Source organism: Anarrhichthys ocellatus, unplaced genomic scaffold (genome assembly GCF_004355925.1).
Source record: "Anarrhichthys ocellatus isolate YVR2014 unplaced genomic scaffold, GSC_Weel_1.0 scaffold18, whole genome shotgun sequence".
Classification (NCBI taxonomy): domain Eukaryota; kingdom Metazoa; phylum Chordata; class Actinopteri; order Perciformes; family Anarhichadidae; genus Anarrhichthys; species Anarrhichthys ocellatus.
In genome coordinates, this window is record NW_022280048.1 from 2240188 (window position 1) to 2259114 (window position 18927).

The 18927-nt window shown below is 41.9% G+C and overlaps 1 protein-coding gene across 4 annotated transcripts in view; it reads left to right on the plus strand.

Moving 5' to 3' along the window:
• gria3a (glutamate receptor, ionotropic, AMPA 3a) overlaps positions 1–18927 on the plus strand; it is a 61053-nt gene that overhangs the window by 71 nt on the left and 42055 nt on the right. For 3 of the 4 annotated variants that reach the window (XM_031857134.1, XM_031857136.1, XM_031857135.1), the window contains exons 1-3: positions 7–241; positions 661–819; positions 13100–13339. In XM_031857134.1, coding sequence (XP_031712994.1) covers positions 154–241; positions 661–819; positions 13100–13339 — 487 coding nt within the window. In that variant the 5' untranslated portion in view covers positions 7–153. Of the gene's footprint in view, positions 242–660; positions 820–13099; positions 13340–18927 lie in introns of all 4 variants that reach the window. The other variant, XM_031857137.1, reaches the window with a different exon arrangement.

Genomic DNA, 18927 nt, shown 5'->3' on the forward strand with positions numbered 1-18927 from the left:
GAGAGAGAGAGAGAGAGAGAGAGAGAGAGAGAGAGAGAGAGAGACCCGCCGCAATCTTGTGGATTTCTTTGCGTACAAGCCCGTGTACATGGTTCTCCCCGCTCTCCCTCTGTCACATCCAGACCAGGAGTTGATTTCACTTCCCGGAGAAAAATGTGGCATCGCACAACAGCGACAGTCCTTGTTTTATTGTGGCTTTGGGGGGACTCGCTGGCAGGGTTTCCAAACCAAATCAACATCGGTAAGTTCGACTGGATACTCTTGACTACGCGTACGCATGTCTTTGTTCACATGGTCTAAATAGGACATGTCTCTGCAAGTCGCACTGATTGGGTTATTTGCATAATTCATCACCAAGTTCACTTCTCTTCTGTGCGTCTTTGGAGGCGGTTTGGTAAAAAAATAAAAATAGAGCTGATCCAGATAGTGCAAACGTTTCAGTATCTGCAGTGCTTTATTGAGTGAGTGACAGGATAACACATTCATTTGCTTCCTTACTTTGAATTAACTGGTCAATTATTTGTCTAATATTAACGCGTCGCCACTGCCCTCACTCCAAGTAATATCCTGACCACGGGAGTAAAAAAACAAAAGTGCATTCTTCATGTATGTTGGGAATAAATTAGAGCGCTGTTATATATGATATGTTCTTTCCTGTAGGCGGGCTGTTCATGCGCTCTACGGTGCAGGAGCACAGCGCCTTCAGGTTTGCTGTCCAGCTGTATAACACCAACCAGAATGCGACGGAGAAACCCTTCCACCTCAACTACAATGTTGACAACCTGGAGTCCTCCAACAGCTTCTCTGTCACACACGCCTGTGAGTAGTTACACACTGTTGAAACAGGCCGATACGCAATTTCTCTGCATAAGAACAGCAGGAAAAGCCTCATGATTTCACTGTTTATGGTAAAAAAAAAAAAAAAAAAAAACATGATGCAATTGTTCGTTTTAAAAGTGTACACAAGTAATTATGCACTCAAACACACAATATGTGAAATATGTTTTGCTATCAGTGCCTCATTGGCCAATAGGAAAATGACACAGATGTTTGTGAGCGGAAATTGGAATGGATTGGGCTTAAAAAAAGAAGAAGAAGAAAAACAGACACCTGCCAAGGGTCTGAGCTAATACAAAAACTCCTCTGTCATGCTCACCAGCTGGATGAGCATGATGGGGCCTGTAATTGGCCAAACACAGGGATTTTGTAAACTGAGTAATTCAGTAATTCCAGAGACACTGATGAGCAGCACTTAGATGACTGTACTTGAAAGTGGGGGAAACAAATATTGCTATTCTGGTTGCTGTAGTATCCGGCTGTGACATCCGATATAGGCTTTATAGGCGATGGTTGCCAGTTATAAAGTGTATTGCGGCGGCAGTGGGTACTGGTTAAGTTGGTTGTATCATGCAAAATTGTTGCATTATATCTATTCTTTCTCCATAAACGTTCTCGTCTCTCCACTGTCAAATGAAAACATATAATCGTCATTTGTTACCACTCAATACACAATGCAGGATAGCAGCCATCTTTAGGCCGTTACCCATTTGTTTTGCAGTCCCTTTGACAATGATTTAAAATTTCACATATGGTTATACCAGCAGCACAGTGGCGTGAATTCTTCTTTCTACACCGTTTAAGTATAAATAGCCTACGATATCAACTGTAACACGCTGTAATCCATGTAGTCATCTCTACAAACATGATGGATTCGATAGGAAGGGCTACGTAGTGTGACATGGCTTCATAATTGGTCTACCAGTCAATCCTCTGCCATGTTGGGCACCAAGCTCTGCCTGGAGAATTAATTTGTTGTCCTTCTTCCCACCAACTGCACTTCACACTTCACGCTTAAGGATCAGCTCTCCAAACCCTGTCAGCTGCTGTAGAGACGGCTGTGTGAACCTAATGAAGTGAGAAAAAGGCCGAAAAAGAGAGGAAAAATTGAACACAATTGCACCTCGTACATCTAGGGCTCGGCTGTGATAAAAATGCAAAAATGCCGTTGAGGTGATGTAGTTGTTGTTGGTGGGAGCAGCAGGGAGATAGCAGTAGCCATGGGGAGAAGTTTCAGAGAGATGAAGGTTTACACACTCACACCTTGGTGCGGTTCGACCGCAGCCTTGCACTGCCGGCCGCTGAGTGATTGCATACGGGCGGCTGTGGGGTCGGCGCTTAGCTCAAGGGCACTTCAGCAGTTGTTACTGAGGAAGAGATGAATATTACATGCTTGGCTTGTCAAGATCAGGTGCAAAGCACAAACCTGTTTTTCATTTAAAGGAGTCCAAAAACAAGCTATTATATAAAACCACTCATCCAGAAGAATCATTTCTTGTGACAGTGTGAGTGAGCTGTTTTCCCTCCAGTCTTCTTTAACCCCTCGGTTAAACATGAGTTTGTCTTTGCTCCTCTGTATTTACACTAGAGGATAATGCTTTTAATATTGTCTTATCTTCTGCTATTATTATACCAGGTATCGAATGGAACTAAAAAGATGTTTTCCTGCACCACGTGGTGCCCTGTACAGTTAACCTGGGGAAAAAAAAGAGGCCCCTGTTGAATTCAAATAGCAATTCATGTATATTTTTGGTTCATGCACCTATTCAGGACATGGCCAGGATTCTTTTTGAGTAAACCTGAATCCATTGTTTTCCAAAGAAGCTTCAAGTTTTTTTTCCGGAAAGGATAAAAATAAAAACAAGATAATCGGTAGGATTCATTTTGGCAAGATAAGCTGATGCAAGCTAAGCTAGATGCTTCCCAATTGAGAAAGACCAGTGAGCAGCTCATTATGGAGACCAGCTGGGCCAGCTTGTGACTAAGACATTGCTTGAAAGATGCACCAAACTCCATTATTCTTATTTTAGTGGTCTGGATTGCATAATGCCCTGCTCGCCTGGCAGGTGTTGATGTAGCAAATGAATGTGATGATTATGATTTGACACATTTCTATTCTGGCAAGAATGACAGTTTAGTCATTGCTGTGCTTTCCCACAGCTCACATTGTTACATTTTCTGTTTTTATAATAGATTTTTAGATGAGCAAGTGTTATGAGGGGACTGTCTACAAAACTTCCAATTTTGTATATTGTGAAGATAATAGGAATTACTTTTCGCTCGGAGCTCCTTTGTTGCGTTTGTTGTGCGGCCCCTGAATGGAATAAAGCAGGACAACACCGCTGTCCTCCAGCTGGGTCAGTATGTAATGATTGTTACAAATCCCTGATGGCAAATGACTGTGTTATTGGCAGTGTGGATCAATAGGTGGAAGGCTATAGTCCAGCAGCAGTGTGTGTGTGTGTGTGTGTGTGTGTGTGTGTGTGTGTGGCTCCAGTTTGTTCTCCAGTATGGAAAAATCAATTCCCACCAAGCTTTCATTTTCTCTATCTCTCCACTAATGTATGGCTGTTCGCCAACTTCCCCAGACCAGAGTCACTGAATCTCCAGTTTGATGCCTGCATAGAAACAAACAAACCTGTCAACAGCCAATAAGACTTTGCAGCAAACTATTTCATTGCAACTTGATTGAATTGATGCGGACAAAGAGAACTTCACTGTGCCGTTGTGTTTATTATCTCACTAAGTTGTGGCTGTCTGGAGGGAAGCTGCAGGACGTATTGATGTGACACCTTGCCTCAGGCCAGGACAGATCGTGTGCATAACTGCAGAAATGGGAAGGTTATATCCATTAAGACCGAGGTCAGGGCAGGAAGAGACGGCGGATACACAGAGGCCCGGCCGGACACTGAGGGAGAGGTTAAACCAAGTGCGTGTGGGATTATAGTTTTTTGGATATGCTGACAGAGCAGACAGCGGAAACTGATCATTTCACATTTTGACCCCCAATGCATTTATTTAATGTATAATCAAGTTTCTGTGTTTATTACATTGATTAACTGTCCACAAATGTAAAATGCTTGTGGATAAATCAACATTTCTCAAGCTTTAACTTCTGTGCACATATTTAGTTACAGTAGATGTTGCCATGTAAGATCTACGCGATATAAAAAACCCAACTTAAAAAGCCGCATCATGCCTTTTCAAAGACCTTTCCTCCTTCAACTCTCTGCAGCAGCATGACTCTATTCAGACCAGCATTTTTCCAGAGATGAACTTTTAATTCGATAAAATGTCAATGTGACAGTGTGTTTCTTATTAGAGCGTTTGTTATAGCCACCTATCCTCCCTCTGCTGTGACTCAACCAGTGTGATGCTGCTCAGACAGAGGCTAATGTTAGAGCACTTCACTGTGTAGGCAACGGACAGTCCTACTAATGCAGCATAGACCAGTTTATGCAGCCAGATCTCCTCCTCCTCCTCCTCCTCTTCTTCTACTTCTTCTTCGTTTGCATTATTAAGACTATGGTGAATACATTGACTCATCAGATGTGTCCAAATAAGGACATTTTAGTTTTTTTTGCATTGCTTGTATGCAAATTTGGCATGTGAAAAAGTATGTGATGGTATGAGCTAAAACCATCCCATTATTCCTTGCCTTGTTGTTGGCATAGAAACGGCGCAGGCAGGGGATAGAGGAGCAGCAGCACACATCGGCAAACTTTGAATGTGTAAACTACTCCAAGATTAGATATGTTTTTTAGTAACAAAGAAAAGGAAAGAATCGTGTTCGTTTGGTGTGAACGTCACGTTGTTTAAAGTTGGCTGTGGATGCTGGATTGCTGTAGTATTCGATACGTTATTTAAAGGAATGGGATAGAAAAGAAATGTTGTGAATTATGCATAGTCGCTTTCTGGCCAAGAGTGAGATGAGAAGATTGATACCAGTTTCAATTGCTAAATGTGAAGCTGCAGCCAGCATTAAGACTGAAAACAGAGAACAACAGCTCCAAAGGTCACAGAATCCGCCTGCCAGCACCTCGAGCATTTGCGACTTAAAATGTATCTTATTGCTGTAGTTCGTATAGAAACCAGAATGCAGAAATGACACGATGTGATATTACAGGGGGATTATGTGCCGGACTATTATTTTTGGCTGGGAGCAATAACTGGTGTCTTATTGTCTCTGTGAGGTTGCCAGGCAACCAGCGAAAAACACAACATGTTAATTAGCTTGAGAGTTGCTGGTCGGCGTTACCTTAGGACTGAGCCCAGCTAGCTGTTTCCCCAGTTTCCTGTCTTTGTGGTAAACTGAGCATATTTACTGTACAAACACAAGAGCGGTATCGATCTCTGTCTCTCCGATCTCTCAGAAATAAAAGCCAATGCTAAATGTATTTCACAAAAGGTCTTAGCTGTTCCTTTAATTATTTACCAACGCAACAGCTCGCACACGGCCATCAGCTTTAAATGGAGCCTCTCGATTAGGGAGCCCTTGAAACAGAAAGCATGTCCTTTTCTCTCACGATGCACCGATAAAAACATATCCGAGTTACTGCCACTGCAGCCAGAGTCCTGTCAGTTTGGATGAGCTGCCCCAAGCTGACAAGTGCTCATCCTCAGATTTGTCACGGCGTTCTCATTGGGGAGCATAATAACAACATAAAAGCTTTCAGAACGTCTTTACGGTAATTGTATCTCACTAAAGCGTCATGTTACTTGCAGGCAATGCCGTTTCCTAACCGATACTGTGACTGACATGAAAACATGCTTTGACCCTTAGTTTAATAAGAGCTTTTAGGGTGTATTGCTGTGGGGCAACACAACACTCATGGGTCATCATGCAGCATGAATACATGAGCTTTCTTTGAACAAGGGAGTACTAATGTTATAGAAATGGCCACAGCTACAACAGTGGCTTTTAAATATCAGTTGTCAGTCAAGTGCAAAAAGCTAAATGTATTTGGCCACACAGGCTCACACAGCACAGCCATCGAGGGGAAGATTCTTATTTCTTGTTTTCCCTCACATGGTTATGAAGCTGTAAAATGGCGGAATAGTACTGAATAGGTTCGGGGGCGAGCCACTGGAGATGTGTAGTTAGTCTTTCATTCTGTGCATCAGCATGTGCGTACATGTCAGCGCTGTAACAGAGTGACGGTGATCACTACTGACAAGCTACAGTGATGCTGCAGCAGTTTGTTGCAGTCTTACACAACGTCCTTCAGGGAGGCTGCCTCTGAAAGCTCTGCTGTTATCCGCTAAATGTTACCTGAGATTAACCGAGGTCGACGAGCTGTGAACTACACAGAATAACGCGAAAGGAAACCAAAGATGCCGTCGGGGGGCAGCGAATAATTTAGAGGTTTGGCTGCTTTTCAAAGATTTGGAAAAGTTGGATGAGCTGTTGAATGTTAAGGAGTAAAATCACGTGGAGTGCTTTAGTGTTTTAAATTCACAGGAAACAATTCAAAACAGTTTGTTATTCGTACTTGATACTATTTTGCTCTTCCTAGTTAGACATGTGTCACGGTATTTTACAAGGCTGAGCACCAGAGTAGGTGATTAGAGTTAATGAATTGTGAAAAGATTAAGAGTTGTGTTTTATAATTCATTTGAATCAATGAAATAAATTAATTTCATGGACTAGAAGGAAGAATGTTTGATGTTGTAATGAGTTATTTGAAACCACTTTGCATACAGAGTCATAACATTTTCCACTTTTCACCTTTTTTTATGTGTTTTTGACATGAATCCATGTTCCAGTGTCCTCTGCAGTATTACAGAACTACAACCTTTTCAAATGGAGTTTGTGGTATTCCTCTGTTCCTTGTAATAGTGGTCCTTTGATGATGCTTTTGCAGTATATGCAAAACATGTGTAGGTGGAGTGTTAGAAGCGCTTTTACTGCGGTGCAGGGAAATATTAAAGTGCATTCTTCCGTACAAGACTCCAATAGCCACAGGCCATCTCTGCGTATCACCGCTGTAGATTTCCTGCAGTCATGTTCTTTTAGCATGTGGGTTGAATCCAGTTGTATTCCTCAGATTAGGGCTAATCCAACAGTGTTGCCCCGATCTTTGTGTTTAATGAATATCTGCAGGGGGTAACCCGCTGGAAGAAAACGTGTGCTTTCACAAAGCCGTAATCTGTAAAGCAGAGGGAACTCCAGCCAACATGCAACCACACTGCCTCAGGAGAAACACCTTCTCGAGCTTCAGTCCCTGTATGCCCTCTGCTTTCTCCGCGGTTGGTCAGCTGGCATGAATTGCACAACAATGCAGACTGTAATGCGGAGACAAATATGAAACGCTTAAATGTCATGACACAGAGATCATTTGAACCTGATTTTCATCTGAAAACAAACATTTACTTTAATGGTGAAATGGAACTAGCACGCCTTAACGAGCCTTCGAGTAGAACGAGTGCAGCTTGTTGAACTCAAACTAGATGAGATGCTGTGAAGAGTCACTACTCAAAAGCTCATGTGCCATTTCAGAAGCATACCTGATGCATTTGGTATCGTTTTCATCAGCCATGTTAGTGGCTCAACGTCAGTCCACCACTTTTTTATTTCAGACTGAAATATCTCAACAGCTATTGGAAGAATTGCCGTGACATTTTGTCCAGACATTTCGAGTGCCAAGAGGATGAATCTTAATGATGGTGATCCTCTGACATTTCATCTAGTGCCAGCTGCAGTTTTCTGGTTTTGACTGAGGTATCTCAACAACTAGTGAATGGATTTGCCAAGTAATTTGATTGCAAAACTAATGATATATCCATCTGCCTCAGCTGTACTTTATGTTAAGCGCTATTTAGCAAATGATAGCCTGCTAACATGCTAAGCTAAGATGGTCAAAGTGGAAAACACAAAGCCCAGTTTAAATGTTTTTTTTCATGTTTACGTAGCACAGTGAATGCAATCCATTCAATCCATATGCAAAATCCACCTCACAGTCAATTTTATTAGAGTCCATTGTGTATTATACTCTTTGGCAGTTGCCTTGATTCCATTCAATTGTCAAGCTAAATGTATGATATCTTTTGAAATGTCGTAAAAAAACTAAATGCGAATTAGCCGCATCTCCATCAACTGGTTTGGAGCGAATACATTTGACTCCAGCGTTGTTTGGTCAGAAGTTGGCACTATAGGCTGTGACCCGCCGGTAAACAGAGTAGAAGAGGAAGTAGACCTCGCTAACAGGCGGCAACCTCCGTTTCTGAGTGAAGTGAAGCCAATGCGGAAGAATTGCATTCTTCCTAATAGCCAACAGTGGTCTTTTGGTTGCAAGTCGATAACAAAATGTCTCTACTTCTCACTTGATTTATTACCTCAGTGAACATTGTGAACGTGTATTTATGGTCTCAATCGCTAGTTTTAAGCCTTCGTCAATTCAGCATGATGTTCATTTAGTAAATTATTGTCTCATTTAGAGTAAAATAGATCATAAAGCAGGGTGTGCTTTAGGGCGGGGCTACCTTGTGATACCAAGGCGTTGTCCAGCCTGGGAGTTGTCTGTGTTTTTGTCTTACAGCATTAACCCTTTCTTAACCCTGACCTTTTTTTTTAGCTAATGAAATTGAATTGAAACATTTTTGTTACTTAAATATGTATGTTTTCAATCTTGGCCTTTTATTTAACATGGAGCCACTCATGCTAATTCAAAACCTCGGCTGCTGTATTCTTGCAATCAGTACTGATGAAAATTGAATCAAGGACTTTTCACCTTTTCATGTCTTTCTGCTGAGAAAGTACCCATGAATAGAATGCAACAATTGCATTGGAAAGTTAGCCTTAGGGCGTTCATTGGATAAAAACATAAAATATACTTATGGGTATAAATTATTTAGGTTTTCCTGCATTATGAGCTGTAAAAACAAATCCTGTTGGTTTGCTTCTCACCGTCCAAAGACTCTACAAGAATCTTCAGAATATAATATGATTCCTATGTGTGAATCCAAACCATACACCCACAATACCAAAAGGGGGTGATTATATAAGTTCATCCAACATCTTCAATGTTTCATTACATGCTGCCCAGTGCATGCTGGGAGGGCTTGATCCCCTCCATGCCTCTGTTAAAGCAGAAACTGAATTACTGAGGGTGAAAATTGGTTCTTTGTAAACTTTATGACCTCTGATGGTAACATGACTACAGCTGTTTGGAAACGCCTCTATACCGCTATAATGTGTTGTTGCTCAGGTGTCAGACACAGTCCTAAGATATTCCCACAGCATCCCTGTGCACCCTGTCCAGCTGACACACTAGACACTGACTGGCAGAATGCAAAGAAGGCATTTCCAGGCATGTTACCTGGAATAAGAGGGGAGGGAGGTTGTGTGTTTTTGACCTTGCAAACTATCATTCAGAAGATAGCAAAGCATAGCTGCCCGGCTCGTTTCGACAAGGAAACACTGAATCTGCTGAGTGTCTGTCAGTCAGCACATTTACAGGATTTGTTTGCATCCTCTGTCCAGCGTAGTGATGGTGTCTCATTAGGAGATCCCCTTTAAACCATAAGTGGAAAAAGATCTTGATTACTTTAACGTTGATAGAATAAGTAGTCTAGTGAACTGGCTTAAGTTAGGGACGATCTGTGTGGCATGATGGGAAAATGGATCACGCTGATTGACAGTTGAGATTTCTTTCCACAGTTGTAAATCATGCAGAGGTTACAGAACCCTTACATTAAACATCAGGGGAAACCTGATGTAAGAGCCAGTGTGACGTGACATAAATTATTACGGTGAATTTTGCATTGTGATTCATTTAAAGTAGGGACTTTGCAATCAGCTGAGAATGAAAAGTCGACAGAGATCCAAATGAAGATAGGTATTTATTTGGCATTAAAAATAGATTTTTGTCCCGCTTCCACACACGTAAGGGCTAATTTATAGCTAAAAGGGTTCACAAACCTACTGGCTCGTAGGCTTGTGAGCTTCATCCTGTCCAAGCGTGTGGCCTCTTTGGTGTTCAGATTCATTCAGTGTCTTTAAGTAACTGTTCAGCACAAGACACCGTGAGATTCAGTCACCATGACTATCGGTTGGTTGACCACTTTGGTCCAGACTGAAATATCTCAACAACTACTCGATTGCCATGAAATTCTGTACAAACAGTAATGGTTGCCAAATGATGAATTCTAATGACTTTGATAATCCACTGACTTCTCCTCTAGCTCCACCATGAGATTGACATTGTGGCTTCAAGTGAAATGTCTCAACAACTATAGCCATTAGAATTCAAGAATTTAATAACTACATATCCAATAATAATAATTTGGAGTTTCTCTTTGACCCCATCCTTTTATATGTTGGTAATTTTGGGATTACAGCTGCATATCTGTGCCGTATATCCTCTGCCTTCTTCTCTTACTGATCATGTGAGCCTGGGACGAGGCAGGTATTCCCATATAGCCGAGACCAACACGGCCTCCCTCTCCCTCGTGGAAACAAACTGAAGTCCTGCTGCTCTCGTCTCCTCTAGTATCACTGCAGGCACTGCTCTCAGACAGCAATCGTCACAAAAAGTAGAGTCGTTGTCCTCACTTTGTCCAAGTGCAGTATCCAACCTCAAGGCTCTCACCAGTGACTCAGTGCAAGAGAACTCACCTCCTCATCTCAGTGTGAGTCCTCCTCTATCATTTTCCTCATTCTCACTTTCTTGTGCGCATAAAGTTTAATATTCTCGGTGCGGTGTTCCCTTTTTCAGGCGAGGACAGCAGCTCCCCTCTATTTCCCCTCAGCGATAGAGCTTTAAGAATTCACTTTGTAGACTCGGCTCTGCTGTGCACATAAACCACAGGTTCATCCCTACATCAGCAAGTTTTATGATAGACTCAAAAAAAGATCCTGCGGCTGTCAGCTGGAGAGACCTTCAAAGCTGCAAAGCCTCGAGTTTCAGGAAGACGTACGATAGGGTCGGTGCCGCTGGAGCTGCTGCATCAACCTGTTAAAGTTGGACGAGTTGGCGAGAGCTGAAGAGAAGCAGAGAAATGGATGAGGGCGAACAGGAGAAGCAACAGTAATAAAAAGGCAGATGTGGGTGTTAGGGGATGGAGGAAATAAGATGGAAGTAGACTGAAAGAGAGGTGGGGTTTTTTTCCAGGTGGATATTAATCATGCATATAAAGTGTGTTTGTATTCTGAACAGAAATGCACAGAGCCTGCAGTGACAAAAAATAGCTCCACGTTCCCTCTGTAATAAAGTAGATGATGCCTATCTTCATTGCGCACCATGATCAGGGGAATTCACCGCAGTTGACTGGTGTTTACTGCTCCATGAGCTCAAATATATGATTTCATTGGTCCTTTAGCAGAACGGGCTGTCTTTTTCACAAAACGCTATTGTTCCCATTTTGAGAATTGAATTGAATGATATTGAGTCTGGTAAAAATTGTTAATTGTATTGCTGCCCTCTACTCTTTCTTTTAATTAGCATTGGCTGAATATTTGAAAAATCTGTGTTGTGGTGAATAATGTTATCTGCAGAAAGAGCCACTGTGAAGCACGGTGAATCCAAAACTGCATAGAAGAGAACTCACTCTGACATGTGTCTGTTATGAAGGGAGAGGCTTATTTCAGTGTTTATGAAAGGCCCATCGAGCCCTTGAAATGAAGCTGAACAATTGTTCGTCACATACAAAACAATGGTGCAGCCGCCCCTGGAAGATTATTTTCCTAGATTACAGCATTTATTTTTTGCCAGTAACACCAAACAGGTGCAGGCTTTATTTCTGTGAATGCATAAAAATAAAAAAATGACTGAGGGAAAGACTGAACCAAACTATCAAGTATGTGTGTGTGTGTGTGTCTGAACCGCAACTTAACACATGGAGAAATCACAGAACTGTAAAATGTATTTAATTGTGCTTGCAGACATAAATGTTTGGTCAGATTTCACCAGTTTTCTCTCGAGTTCAACCCAGACAATGCATTTTTTTCCCAAAGAGAGGACTCATTTAAAAACAACAACTCATGGAAGGTTGTTTCAAGACTTTTCTGGCTTTTAAGTGATGTTACTTGAGGCAGCGTCGGTTCGGGCTGAAGTTGGAAAATGAAAGACAGAGTTAGAAAGAAGTGACTCCTCATCTCTGTCTAACACACAAATCTCAGACCAAACTGTCAGTGGTCGAGTTGCATTGTGGGTAATGTGAGCACAGGGTTTTGACAAAAGACGGTAATTAAAAAGACGATGGACTCTGTGACCTCACAAAACTCAAGAATTCACATGTTAATTATGACCATTTTATACAAATGTCGTATTGGATAAAGTGAGGGATGTAATATGCGACTTGACTGGTTGGTGGAGGCATACTAACACGAGGCAGTAATTCAAGTATTTTAGTCTGACAATGTTCAAGTGCTAAATCAGTGGAGCACTCTTTTAGAATGTGTTTTGCACCTTTACTATAAGTGAAATTCATACAGTATGTTACAGGGTGGACTTTCCACAGAGTGACAGGACGTGGATTGGAGATACTTAGCAGTGTCGGTGAACAGTGTCGGAATCTGCTTTCAACAGAGTGACAGAAATATGAGAGCAGCACTCCTGGTTTGAAATGTTCCAACATTTGCTTCAGTTATTACTAACACTAAGACAATGGTCAAATCCCTGATTGAGTCCTGTTTAGCGTTACTATGAATATACTGTATTATGTACCAATAGAAAAAAAAAGGTTAACGCCTTGTAAGACCAAATGTCTGATGCACTGAATGTTGATGGCTGGAGCTCATTTCAAAAGGCCCGCAGATGGCGGCAGATAGGGCTTGTTATAAATCTTTTATACTGCAGCACAGCCCGGCGCTTGCACATTTGCATGCTCATGTGTCAGGGTATTTGTCCATTAAAGAGCTGTGGCCAATGCACTGATTTCCCCATTATTTCTAGTTGATTACCCAAGCAGTTGCATTTAGACCAAGGAGAAGTGAAGGGCACCGGGCAGCAGAGCATGGCCATGGGGAGCAGACATCCCACATGGCACCCAATTATTCAGATTGCCGCTGCGTCACTAGAAAGATAAATGCCATCATGAATCCCCCCACACCTCAAGCTTGTATGAAAGTTTTTACCCTTACATTGGCCATTAGGGGACTCAGCTTTTTTAACTTTCAATATGTTATGACATTTTGACCTTAACTTTGTTTGAAAGGCCAGTTTTCTGTCTGTCGGCATCCCTCCTGACTGAAAGAATAGATGATCAGCAATGACTCTGTGCTGGTCCCTGTCCTGAGCCTGCTCTTTGTCTCCGTCACCAGTCTGCTCCCAGTTCTCCCGGGGAGTCTACGCCATCCTCGGCTTCTACGACAGGAAGTCCATGAACACGTTGACCTCCTTCTGCGGGGCGCTGCACACCTCCTTCATTACTCCCAGCTTCCCCATTGACGCTGACGTGCAGTTTGTCATCCAGATGAGGCCCGGTTTGCGAGGAGCTGTTCTCAGTCTGCTGGACCATTACAAGTGGGAGAAGTTTGTCTACCTTTACGACACTGACAGAGGTAAGAGCAGCCGTCTTGGAAAGTAACACACACGCACACACACAGCTATGGAAACACCACAGGCTTTCAGTTGGAGGCAGAGGAGTAGTGCAGAACATCTCGTTGCTAGAGAAAGTGGAAAAAGTAATTGGCACGCCAAGCCCTGCTCATGCAGAGGTGTTATTATACAGTGTATGTGATCAGTCTTTAATATGTAAATCCCTCATCCCCAATCTTCATCCTAAATGGTCTGATACATTTTAATCTATGCCGGTAATGATCCTAAATTACCTCTCTCTGTGACTGAATCCTGCTGCAGTCAATAGCTCCTCGTTTCGGAGGAATGAGTCATTCACAGGTGCCGCTGATCCGCCGCCATAGTACAACTCCAGCCGCCTGAGCCTCTAATCCTCTCTGATTAGCATTTAGCTCTAATTGGATTATATAAAGACAGAACACAACATACTGTAACTTCTGCATCTGCTTAATGGCCTCCTGCTCCACTCATGTAGGCCAACTATTTACAGAGTTGGGTCTTGGTGGTCCTCTTGAGGGTCAGTATCTGGAGAGGCTGAGTTAAGAAGGAACACTTTGTCTGTGTAGATTGGCACGAAAGCTGGCCATACACTGTTTTGGGCAGAAAAGATATGTGTCATGTGCTTCCATTTGTGTGTTTCTTTTTTTTTTAAACTGATGTTAGTTGTATTTCAGATCACTCAATGGATGTAGAGATTTTCTGGGTGCCGTCTCTGCTGATAAATGTGCCAAACGGTTCAGAACTGTGCATTCCAAGTATTTTTAAACCGACATGGAGCATTTCTAGGACAAGTACACTCCTCATTCACTTCCCCCGCCTCACTTTATATATCTCCAGCTCAGGTGGGTGTCATGAAACTCATTCTCGCAGAGCCATTTTCTGCAATTTCTGCAAAAACATTTTTGGCAATTTTTTTTATATAAATGTAAATATGTCTTCGACAAAGTAAGAGCTTCTTGAAAGTCTTTTAACAAACAAAGACTAGAGCAACACTTTCATAATTGCGATGTATATGTTCGGAGCCATGTTTGACCTCATTAACGAACGAGGTCGTTAGTGCTCTCTATGTGGAAGGGGGACCTCGGTTTCATTGGCTGGCCGATATGTCTCGGTGTTTTGGTGGTTTGATGGTGATTGTAGAATCTGATAATTGGCTGGCTGCCGTGGTTGAGATAAAATGATTAAGCTGTTTATAGCCTCTCTTGGGCACAATCACCCTTCTCAGAAGTGCTCCCTGATGTGGCCCTTAGGGCTCGTAACTTTTTTTTGGCCTCTCTCACCTGCTGTGACGAGGCTGACGGGCCACCATCTGTAATACTCTGCCCATTTCCACAGTGTGACTGTGACGTAGTGTAAACACTGTAGTTTCGAATGGATTCCCAAATGCTGCACAGCTTGTGTTTGCTGAGAGGCTAGTTAGCCATCCCATTTCGGCTGCCAGTCCCAGCCTGCTCCTCCCCGTCAAGGCCTTGGAGCAATATAGCCAACGCTAATCCAAATATCAGTTTAATCTTCATTATAGGAGGAGGGCTCTATTTAAGGCCGGAGAGGAACTTGAAGGGGTTTCTCGGGAGACGCTTGTGTGAGTGACTGCTGATAGTTTGTGGAACAGTATGACAGTAAAAGGCTGTCGAGGCGTTTTACAATGCTACGTGTAATGCCTGTCCCATGGCAAGACACTGATCGGAGCCTTTTATTCAGAACAAAAGCGAAGGCATCTTTAAGTCAGTTTGAAATTGGAAAAATCATTAAAATAATACAGTCTCTGTCTTCCATTTCATCACTCACCATAAGAGGGATTTTATTTAATATAGCCCGAAGGCATAACTACCATCAAAAAGGTATCTGTATGATAGGATTTTGACTGTAATAGAAAATAAAATGCCCAGAGATACCACTTAATATACCCATGCATAAACCGTCTGATATTACTGTAATTTTTTATGTGTATCTCAAATGGGAAATTGCATCGCCATCAAATAGGTTGGGCTTCACTTTCATGTTGGAGATGCCGTCCTCTGACAGCAGTATTGTACTGATGTAAACTGCCTTAACTGACACATTCGTAGTGGTGATCAAAGAACGAGGAGAGTTTGTTTCTCTCAGCCGCTTCGTACAGATTGGGAGTCTGTTTCTGTTTCATGCAGCCCATGTCTCATTAGAAGAAATTAATTGTTTGACAAATATAAGTGGTGCAAAAGGGGAAACAACGCAGATCCAAGAAAGCACAACAAAGAATTCACACTCATGAGTCATTGAAGACGTGTTTATCTGCCGCAGTGCATCATCACCTATTTATCCTGGACGTACAGGCTATGAAAGGTCCTCATTCAACAGACTATTGGCTGCTGGCAGAACAGACCTCTTGAACCGAGGAACATCTGGGCAACACCAGCTGGCCACTCAAAGTAGGACCACACCAGGTTTTTTCTTATTTACATAGTTTACTACAAATTGTATATAGTGCTTAAATACGTTACAAGGGGTACCACAGTATACCATTCATGCCAGTTATTAAAACATTAAAGTGCAATAATGTTTGTCGAAATGATGCCAATTTACACAACAATCCTACTTGATTAAAAGCAGCTACAGTATTCCAATGACCAAAACATGCTGTGTATAGAATTCTGTTTTGGCTACAGTTCTTTGAATGACTTCTACAGGCTCTAAGATGACAAAGATTGTACTGATGTCAAGAGACAAAAAGTCTCACTGCCGTTGAGAAACATACAATCGGAAAAACATTTCCACAGAAAGAATCAACAGACAGAATAACTTCTTCTAATGTGGGTCTTGGGGGGTGATTTTGAGAACTGTCGTTTCATTAAGACAATATTTAGAGTACAGTATGTTCCCCGTTTGATAATGGGAGACTGTTGTATTGCATTACAGTTTGCATCTCCGTCCTAGTCCTCTCCTCTATGATGACCTCTATGTATTCTGATTAACACAGTAATGCGGATGTTGTTGCAGTCCTAAAGTCTGATTTGTATTACTATATGTGTGTGTTGGATGGTTTAAAGCGAGACTGTGTAACTAAAACACGTCATACTTTCATCCAACACAAAACAGGAGTTTTGCTGTTCTGACTTTACTTGGTCTGGTATGAGCATTACAGTAGCTTATGGTGGCTAATGTTTACTAACTTTAGATGGAAATGTTTTAGCATTTGCAATTATCCCATGAAGCTACATAGTCGATCTTTAATCTATATAACACAGGGATGCATCATATTGCATGAGCTTATCATATGTTTTGTGTGTGGTCTTAATTTGTTAGGTAACTTTATCTGTTAGATAAATGTAGACCGTTAAAGAGTATAATATTTTCATCTTAAATTTAATGGAGTAGAATTCCTAAGTAGCATGAAATGGACAAACTCAAATAAAGTCCAAGTACCTCAAAATTGTATTTAAGCACTATCATTTAGTAAATGTCCTCCAGATTCATGAACTCGACATAATGCAAACTAGATCTGAATTTATTTTTGTTGCAATTAAAATGAAGGAGGACAATCTAACAACCTTAACTGCAGCTTTTTTTCTGCATCCTCCTGCCCTTCTGAAAAATGGGGATGGTGGAGAATTTGCATTCGGTGTGTAATCACGCTGCCCTGCTGCTGAATGTCTGGTTGGTTTCGTCTCCGCAAGGAAACGTCTGATTAATTGCACACTGCTAAAGAGCTGCACTCAGCAGTCAGGCGCACAGGCTCATTAACAGAGAGAGAGAGAGAGAGAGAGAGAGAGAGAGAGACCGTTTGGCACAAAGCAGCTGTTTACACTCTGTGAACAGCTTACTGCACCTTCACTTCGAGATGGACATATATCAATAGGCCTTGACCCCCTCCTCTGCGGGTGAATACTGTTTTCCTCCCAGGCCCAAATATTGAGATACATCAATCAATCTTCGAGAGAGCTGTTATCCTCCCGGTTCAAGGACTCTCTTGTGCCTCATAGAGAACATAGAAAGAACAAAGGCAAGTGTAACTGGGATACACATGTAACAGAATAACTAACTCGTGTCTGAAAGGTACTTTTTTGTAAGATGTGTTTCAAAGGATTCTGAAAAACATACCGTAGAGATGCAGATGAGAAAGCACAAGGCTGACAAAAAAAGATTCTCCAAGGTTAGACAGAACTGTGTCAAATTTAATACAATTTTAAAAGAGAACCTTTTCTTTTGTTTTCTTAAGGAGAGCGTGATTATTTGGCTCCATGTTTTTGAGAATCCTCTCTGGCTCGGTGTTGAATGAATTTAAGATTATCTGTGGGAATCAGATTGCCTTAAATTTACATCTGGGTGTGTTTGGAAAAGCAGTTTTAGATGCTGTGTGAGTGTGTGTGTGCGGTGATGTCACTCATGGAAACTTCAAAGAGCTGTGTGCATTCAGTGAGAAGATACAGCTGAGGCGGTAGCCGTAGTGTTTCTGCATGAACCAAACCTCTTCTGTTATCAAGCGCTCACTGCCAGATGCCCAAAATGGCACCAATTGATCCATGCTCATCCACGCATGCAGAGGCAGTGCAGCTCGAAAACAACATCAAACAACATGTAAGCTGCAGACTTTCTGCTCCACACTGCAGCGTCGAGCCCATTGTATCTAGAAACTTGTGTATATGAATTATGAATACAGAATATCAAACATTTTCCGGCCCAGGGAGTGAGAATTTATAAAATATGATGCTTGTATGTCCCGGCTTTGGATCATTTGTAAGTTAAAGACTCCAGAGATGGAAATGGCTCAGTCACTTGTTGTGGACATTTTTGCTTTCAAACATTAAGACACATTTCCTCCACTGAACAGATTGGCCGACAGGCTTTCATTGCAGAGATGGGAACACGCTACTGTAGCTGCAGCAACCTTCAGAAAGACGTTACATAACTTTAAACAGGAGCATCACTTTTTAAATCTTTGTTCTTTGCTTGAAAACACTTGGCCTCATTACAGATAGTCCGTACTCTGGGCAGCTCTACGTGACCAGCTGAATATACATGAACAAAGTCAATACTGCACCAGTCTAGGATGCATTCATGGCTAAACTGGCAAAAATGGACAGAAAATGTACATGTGGTTCATTGCTATGAGTCCTTTCACACATCTTCCTGGTCTACTTTGCTTAAAGCAACCCATATTCCAACGTAAATAAAAGGACACCCGTATCAGTGCAGAGATCGTTCTCAGAGACACTTCCGACTTCCCTCATAGCTTTCTATGGCTTCAGTTCTGTGAGCTGTTTGTTTAACATCCTTCATGTATTCTTCACACCCATGCAGTATTTTTGCACATGGTTGACGTATTAAACAATAAACTTGAATAAATAGGTGGAGAAACATAACAAATGCAGACGCTTCCATGCCGGGGTGAGAGTACACTGACTACACGGTTTGAGTATAAAAATGTGAATTGTGTGCTGTTGCCTTTGAAACCGCTCTCTCTACCGCCATCAACAAAACATCCACCAGGGAATATCTCTTGGCAGAATGGTGCTCATCCCTTCAGTATAGACTAGATCCAAAGACAGCAGCTTGTGGTGGCCCAACACTTTACTAATAATGTCTCGGAGATATG